At 43.7% G+C, this 8,405-nt stretch overlaps 1 protein-coding gene across 1 annotated transcript; it reads left to right on the forward strand.

Moving 5' to 3' along the window:
* Positions 1 to 226: 226 nt before the first annotated feature.
* On the forward strand, positions 227 to 4,286 carry LOC149212628 (disease resistance protein Roq1-like). Its single transcript, XM_089388763.1, has 5 exons — positions 227 to 938; positions 1,052 to 2,144; positions 2,284 to 2,547; positions 2,688 to 3,631; positions 4,115 to 4,286. The coding sequence occupies exons 1-5, from the start codon at positions 427 to 429 to the stop codon at positions 4,284 to 4,286; spliced, it is 2,985 nt and encodes a 994-aa protein (XP_089244889.1). The 5' UTR covers positions 227 to 426.
* Positions 4,287 to 8,405: the final 4,119 nt, after the last annotated feature.

The raw sequence follows: 8,405 nt of genomic DNA on the forward strand, positions 1-8,405 counted from the left end.
GTTTAGAATTTATCGAGAATAACGTTTCATGTGAAATTATGACACGCCATTATTGGCTGTCACGTTCGTGCAGACCAAACCATAGGTCATGTGCACTCAACGCGGAAATTGCTGGCACGCGTCGGCGTCACTTTCTTCGCATCGTTTATATAAATTAAAAAAATTAAAGGAAAGAGGTCATAAATTTCATTCAATGTAAAGGACGGACTCCGTTTGCCATTTCAGAGCGGTTTTGTTTTACCAAGTACTTTGAGAGACAGAGAGCGACCAAGGCCGAGTGAACTAGTGGTAACTTGGGGTCATCCTCTGGGAGACAGAGCGCAAGAAAGGCTAAGTGAAGTAGTGGTAACTTGGGTCATCTTCTGGTAGCCATTTCGCTCCTCAGAACAACCAGACGATCTTGTAATTTCAATCTGTGAATATAGTATGGCATCCTCATCCACCTCTTATGCCAACAAAAACTACAATGTTTTTGATATTTTTATTAATCATCGCGGTCCAGATTGCAAGAAACCCTTTGCCACCGATCTCTACAATCGCCTTTGCAAACACGGTCTCAGACCATTTTTGGACATTGAAGAATTGCGAGAGGGAGATGGCCTAACTTGTCAAATCGAAGGCGCTATTCGAACAGCCTCCGTTCACATTGCTATTTTCTCTCCCGGCTATGCAGAATCGGAGTGGTGCTTGAACGAACTCTTGTTGATGTTCGACTCGAGGGCACCGATCATTCCTGTCTTCTACGGTGTCAAGCCATCCGATCTTAGGTGGAGTAATGGACTGTATGATCGAGCTCTGCAGAAGCTCCAAGAGAAGAAAACGTGTGACGATCATCAACATGAAAAGCCACGATACGAGTCTGACACCATCAGAAAATGGAGGCAGGCTCTTTATGATGCTGCTGATATAAGCGGTTTTGAACTCGAGAAGTATAATGGGTTAGGCCTCCTACTCTCCCTCATAATCTGGTCTTTAATTTGTTAGATTGATACGTTTATTACATTCTATGTACGCATTTCTGACTGGTAATTGTACTCTTAATCTTGTTCAGTGACGGGCAGCAGCAGCAGCAACTCCTTGAAAAGATCGTGGAAGAAGTCTTAAAAAGAGTTCCAAGAAAGCTCCACGTTTCCAAATATCCAATCGCTTTGGAACAGAAAATTAAAGATTTTGAAAGGGAAATGTGTTTGCAGCAGCAAAGCGAGCAGACCAGAGTTATAGGAATTGTAGGACTTGGAGGGGTTGGTAAAACAACCCTCGCAAAAGAAATATTTAACCGTCGGGGATCACATTTCAATAGATCTTGTTTTTTATTTGATGTTAGAGACAAACCTTTAGTTTCTTTGCAGAGTCAGCTTCTTAAGGACTTGAATCAATGGAATGGGCAAATAAGCAGCAGCGATGAAGGAATAGAGAAGCTGAGAAGTTATCTCAGAGCTTCTAAAGCTCTCATCATTTTAGACGATGTAGATCATATTCAGCAGATGAATGCATTACTTTCGCCAGCAATGGATGCCCTTCCTTCCGGTAGCTTGATTTTAGTTACCTCTCGTAATATGGATGTTCTTATAAGATGGGGAATTGTAGAGTCGTGCATATACAAGCTCACAGGACTGGATCCGCAACAGTCGAAAGAGCTCTTCTGCTCTCACGCCTTTGACAAATCTTATCCAGATGTGGATTTTGAAGAAGTAGTTAGTATGTTTTTGGAAGCGTGTAATGGATTGCCGCTATCTCTCAGGGTGCTTGGGGCGCATCTGCATGGTGAAAAACATTTGAAGCATTGGTATGCCCAATTCCGCAAAATCTCCAAAGCACTTCCCACGGATATCCAAAGCAGACTCAGAATTAGCTATGACGGTCTGGAGGAAGAGGAGAAGCACATATTCTTAGACATTGCTTGTTTCTTTCTACACAAAGACAGAGACACAGCGATAAGAATATGGGACGGATCTGGCTGGGAAGGAGAGCTGGGTTTTCGGAATCTACAAAACAGGTGTCTCGTAGAGGTAAGCGACAACAATCAAATAAGAATGCACGACCACCTCAGGGATATGGGGAGAGACCTGGCGGAGAAAGAGCCTCCAGACTCTTGGCGTCGTATTTGGCGTCCAATTGACAACCTTCTTTATCAGCACTCACCTGTACGTATTTTGAAGCTTTAGAGTGACACTGAAAATAATGTTCTGATATCAAATTTTGAAATGCCGTTATGGTGTGAATTATCTGTAAATTTTGAGTTTTTCATCTAATTTGCATAAATATCGATCAATCGTGTTTTAGGTGCGTGGAGTTAGCATTGGCCCGAAATGGTCTCCACAACAGTTCAAAAGCCTTGTGGATCTAACGGGCAGGTTGCAGCTTCTTGAGGCTGAAGGTGATTGTGTGGAAAGCATATTGAATGTTGCTCAGCCACCAGAGCTAATATGGCTCCGCTGGATTAACTGTCCGTACTCCTCCCTGCCTTCATGGATTTTAATGAAAAATTTAAGAGTTTTACAAATAAAGGGGAAGGAGTTTGAAACAATCTGGGCAGATGAATGCCAGGTAATTATGTGATTTTGTTTTCTTGTCTAAAGTTTTGCATTTTTCAATTGACCTTTATTATAAAAATTTACTTGCTCTAGCACAATTTACAGAAATTGTGCCATCCAGTGTCAAGCCCAATTTAAAATATGAAATTGCAGGCACCTGTGCAGATTAGGGAGTTGGAAATTGATGGTCGCGTTCTCAATATTCCAAAGTCCATTGAAAGGTTGAATTATCTCGAAAAAATTGTCTTGCACAACAACGGATATGAATCGGTTGGTCTGAATATCTTGCCAGATGAATTTTGTCGTCTGCAGTCCTTGAATTACTTGAAGTTACTGGGTTGTTCAGAGATTAAGTCGCTGCCAGCTTCCTTTGGCAATTTAAAGAACCTCCAAACTCTCGACTTGGACGGCTGCTCCCAGCTGCAGAGCCTACCAGAATCACTTGGCGGGTTGACGAGCCTCGAAACTCTCAACTTGTCCGGCTGCTCCCAGCTGCAGAGCCTACCAGAATCACTTGGCGGGTTGACGAGCCTCGAAACTCTCGGCATGGACGGATGCTCAAAGCTGCAGAGGGTACCAGAATCACTTGGCGAGCTGACGAGCCTCGAAACTCTTCACTTGGACGGCTGCTCCCAGCTGCAGAGCCTACCAGAATCACTTGGCGGGTTGACGAGCCTCCGAACTCTCCACATGAACCGCTGCTCCCAGCTGCAGAGCCTACCAGAATCACTTGGCGGGTTGACGAGCCTCCTAACTCTCCACATGAACCGCTGCTCCCAGCTGCAGAGCCTACCAGAATCCCTTGGCAGGTTGACGAGCCTCCAATTTCTCGCCTTGTACTGCTGCTCAAAGCTGCAGAGGCTACCAGAATCACTTGGCGGGTTGACGAGCCTCGAAACTCTCGAGTTGGACCGCTGCTCCCAGCTGCAGAGCCTACCAGAATCACTTGGCGGGTTGACGAGCCTCCAAACTCTCAGCATGGACGGCTGCTCCCAGCTGCAGAGCCTACCAGAATCACTTGGGGGCTTGACGAGCCTCGAAACTCTTAGCATGGGCGGCTGCTCCCAGCTGCAGAGCCTACGAGAATCACTTGGCGGGTTGACGAACCTGGAAACTCTCAGCATGGGCGGCTGCTCCCAGCTGCAGAGCCTACTAGAATCACTTGGCGGGTTGACGAGCCTCGAAATTCTCCACATGGGCGGCTGCTCCCAGCTGCAGAGCCTTCCAGAATCACTTGGCTGCTTGACGAGCCTCGAAACTCTCAGCATGGGCAGTTGCTCCCAGCTGCAGAGCCTACCAGAATCACTTGGCCGGTTGACGAGCCTCGAAACTCTCATCATGGGCGGCTGCTCCCAGCTGCAGAGCCTACCAAAATCACTCGGCCGGTTGACGAGCCTCGAAACTCTCGACTTGGAAGGTTGCTCCCAGCTGCAAAGCCTACCAGAATCACTTGGGGGGTTGACCAGCCTCCATACTCTCCGCTTGGACAGCTGCTTTCAGCTGGAGAGCCTACCAGAATCACTTGGCGGGTTGACCAGCCTACAAACTCTCTGCATGGACGGCTGCTCCCAGCTGGAGAGCCTACCAGAATCACTTGGCGGGTTGACCAGCGTACAAACTCTCGACTTGGACGGCTGCTCCCAGCTCCAGAGCCTACCAGAATCACTTGGCGGGTTGACGAGCCTCGAAACTCTCCGCATGGACGGCTGCTCCCAGCTAAATTTTGGCTGTTGTTCTGAGAGAGCTGTGTGAGGTTCTTTTTGGCCATTCTAAATGTTGCTTCAATTGTTTTATATCCCGTTTGAATCCCAAAGAGTTTTCTGTGTATCATTTATTGAGTTCTAATGATATGAAGATTCACATTTATTCAGTTGTAACGATATGAAGATTCACATTTATTTGATTTTATGATATATATTATCAATATCAAACTGGCCGGTGTTTTTTTGAACATCATGCTTTACAGTCCGGGTGATACTTCATTTTATATGTGTGGATCTTTTTTCTATAGATAAAGGTATGTCCGTTTAAGTGGTTTTCTTGTATGGTTGTGGATGACATGAACGGCGACCGGGTAGGATTGTAATTTTTGTGAATTTTATATACACGTCTAAAGTTCAAATTCAAAATAAAATAAAATAAATATTCTTAAGAATTTAAATTATTAATTAAAAATATTTTAACGTAGATACCCAATACATTTTAACGCGCACACACAAAAGAGGTTCAAATTAAAAATAAAATTAAATAATTATTCTTAATAATTTAAATTATTAATTAAAAATATTTTAACGTAGATACCCAATACATTTTAACGCAAATACACAAAAGAGTTAAAGCAAATACCGAAGCTTTAAAATGATATTTTAATTTAATTTTTGAACAAATTAATCCAATTGCAAACACGAGAAAAATACCCAACAATCTGGTAGTCAAGATTTTAACGAGTGTATACTTTCAGCTAATTGTTCAATCTTTTAGTTTTCTTCACTAACTATATATTTAAATGGTAACCCAACAATGGTTGATATGACTCTAATATATTAAATTTATTATATAATATATATTAATATATCATGATATATATTTACTCTAGATATATATGGGAGGGAAGAACAAAGACAAAGAGTGATATAGGTGGAGAGAGAGGGATTGAGAGAAAGGGAGAAAGTGGAAGGACGAGAGAGAAGATTCGAGAGAGTGGAGGAGAGAGGGAAGGATAGAGAGATGGAGTTGGAAGGAGAGAGGAGGAGGGAAGAAGAAAGACAAAGAGAGAGAAAAGTAGAGAGAGAGAGGGAGTGACAAGGGAGAGATGTAGAGAGAGTGTGTATGTTTGGGTGTGAGATAGAGAGGCAAAGGAGAGATGAATAGAAGGGGGGAGAGAAGGAGAGAGGAGAGAGGGAGGGAGATAATGTGTGTGAGAGAGAGAAGAGAGAGAGAGAGAGAGAGAGAGAGAGAGAGATGATGGGGAGAGATCGACAGAGATAGGAGAGAAAGGGAGAGAGAGGAAGGAAGAGAGTGAGGACGTGAGAGAAAAAAGGAGAGAGGAAGGGAGAGAGAGGGAGGTAAGAAGAAAGAAACAACGAGAAAAAGACGGAGAGAAAGAGAGGGAGTGATAAGGGAGATAGAGAAAGACAAAGAGGGGATATTAGGAGGGAAGAGAGATAGAAAGGGAGAGAGAGGGAGAGAAGGTGAAGAACGAGAGATAGGGAGAGGAAGAGGGAGGGAGAGATAGATATATATGGAGAAATATTGTGTATGTTTTGGGGATGATATAGAAATACAAAAGAGAGATAGAGGGAGATAGAGATACAGATAGAAGGTGAAGAGAGGGAAGAAGAGAGAGATGGAGAGAGGGAGATATAGATAGATATGGAGAGAGAGAGAGAGAGAGAGAGAGAGAGAGCATGTGTTTTTGGGAGGGGTGAGATAGAAAGACAAAGATAGAGCAATGTTGGGAGATATAGATATAGATAAAGGGGGCGTGAGGGAAGAATATTTCTTACAGTAGATGCATTGATTTTGGTGTAGATGGTGATTTCTAATCTTATTTGATTTCTTACACTCGAGGAGATAGACTAAATTAGAATGGAGATGAGAAATGAAGATAGAGAGAAGGAGAGGAATAAGAGAGGGATATAAGGCTGAGAGAGAGAGAGAGAGAGAGAGAGAGAGAGAGAGAGAAATATGGAGGGGGGGGAAGAAAGAACCAGAGAAGGAGGGATAAAGTGATAGGGTTGGGGAGAGAGAGAGAGAGAGATGGGGGGAGAGAGAGAGAGGTGGGAGAGAAAGGGACAAAGAGGAAGGGCAAGAGAGAGGAGGAGAGAGGGTGGGATAAAGGGATGGAGTTGGAAGGGGAGAGATGGAGGGAAGAAGAAAGACATAGAGAAATAAAAGTGGAGAGAGAGGGAGGGAGTGACAAGGGAGAGATGGAGAGAGTGTGTGTATTTTTGGGGGTGAGATAGAGACATAGAGATGGCAGGATATATATATATATATATATATATATATATATATATATATATATATATAGAGAGAGAGAGAGAGAGAGAGAGAGAGAGAGGGGGGGGAGAGAGAACAATATTTTTTTCACTAGATGCAGTGATTTCCGTGTAGATGTTGATTTTTAATGATATTTGATTGATTTCATTAGATGCATTGATTTTAGTCTAAATGTTTTTTTTTTCTGAGTAAAGACTAATTCTATTAAGTGATGGAAAATATAGTACAATCAAGCCTGGAAACAGGCTTAGCAGAGAAGCTATGGAGCCGAAGGTGATAGGGAATGGGAATCAACCTTGCTCCAAATAGACAGACAAGTGACAGGTCATAGAAGCAAAGGAATACAAAGGAAAGTACTGAACAAAAGGCTACCCCGAAGGGTTGTTTCCTGCAATTCAACATTTTTTTCCTTTTTTCTTACTCACTTTTATCCACCCAGTGGAGTTTGGCTGTGTCATGACAAGTTGTAGATTATTTTGTCCTGATGGCTGATCATCCTTGTCAGATTCTAAGGACGAAGAGAGATGGGTACGTTTCTGAGAAATCAGCTGGTTAGAGGGAGCCTCCTGGTGAGCCAAGGGGGCGTCCTTCGGAATGTCCTCATTCTGTAGATCAGCTTCGATTTCCTCATCAACCTGCACATCTGCCTCAGATTCCTCCTCCTCCGAACTCGAGAAGCCTAAATCGTCCAGCGAACGGGGTGGTTCAAAAGGATTCCATCTCTTGGATTTGGGCTTACGATTCAGATTCTTCTTTTTATCTTTGAGCTGTGAACATGTACTCTGAAGGTGCCCTGTTTGATGACAATGGCGACATCGGAAGGCTGTGTTCTCGTAATCCAGTGGTTGAGTCCAATGGAAATCTCCAAACTTGAGATTAATCTGATCCGGCAGTCCTTTGCTGATATCTATTTCTGCACATAGTCTGCCATAAGTGTAGAGACCATTTTCCCTTCTTGAGGTATCTGTAGCCAGGTATCGTCCCAAAGTGTCTCCAATAGCTAGGAAGGCAGAGAAGTCCCAAAAATGTGCCGGAAGATTCGGGAGCCTGACCCAAATGGGAATCTTGGAGATGACTGCTGTAGAGGGGTCGAAGTCAGGAAACCAGGGGGTTAGAAAAAGCCCAGTTGAACCCCAGAACCAAGGGCCTCCCGTTAAGGCTTTCTGGTAGTCTTCGCTTGATTCAAAAAGCACCAGGAAAAAACCTTTTGAACATAAGAAGATTTTACACTTTTTAGTCCAAGAGGAATGGACCCATTGATAAAGATCTGTTGTGCGAGGCCATAGGCCATTAAATCTACAAATGAGTGCGGATTTTGCAAAGCTCTGGTAGCGGCTTTCAACCCTAGGATTAGAGAAGTCGATGGAGGGAATTTCCTCTGATTTGTCTACCAGAAACGGCTTTGGAGCTTCATGTAGCTGGGATGCCTTTGAGGATAACTGAGGTTGGGCAGCGTTTTTGCGTGCTGCATCTTTGTAAGAGAAAGAAGGGGCAGAGGAGGTTTGCCCAAATGAACCACCTCTTAGACAGAAAGAAACTCCAATAGACGTGTCCTTTTGAATGTTGTAAAAAGAAAGAGGAAGGGAATGCATAAGCTGCTTACCCTTATACAACAATCTGAGGTAGGAGGAGGGAATCCCCAGCCGGCATTCAAGTTTTTGCAGAAGATCATGCACAAGATCTGTTGTGCAAACCCATAACATTGTCGTTTTGCTAGAAAGATTGACTTGGATCTGGAATGCATGAGGTTCTTCCGGCAGATCCAACTGGTTCACGATCGAAAGCTGCTTCAGAGTTGATCTCGTCTGAACTTGCCTCCTGCAAGCTGCTTGTCCATCGATCTGGGTTTTTTTAAGGCTCCAAGATCTT

This window comes from Pinus tabuliformis, chromosome 1_1 (assembly GCF_031772625.1).
Source record: "Pinus tabuliformis cultivar Carrire ecotype Pingquan chromosome 1_1, CPIR1, whole genome shotgun sequence".
Lineage (NCBI taxonomy): Eukaryota > Viridiplantae > Streptophyta > Pinopsida > Pinales > Pinaceae > Pinus > Pinus tabuliformis.

What these genes read in the sequence shown, in the direction of transcription:
- LOC149212628 (XM_089388763.1), top strand. Translation starts at nt 427, where the DNA reads ATGGCATCCTCATCCACCTCTTATGCCAACAAAAACTACAATGTTTTT. An exon ending in GAACTCGAGAAGTATAATGG is followed by an intron (nt 939 to 1,051) that starts GTTAGGCCTCCT and finishes AATCTTGTTCAG; the next exon opens with TGACGGGCAGCAGCAGCAGC. An exon ending in CTACGAGAATCACTTGGCGG is followed by an intron (nt 3,632 to 4,114) that starts GTTGACGAACCT and finishes CCAGCTGGAGAG; the next exon opens with CCTACCAGAATCACTTGGCG.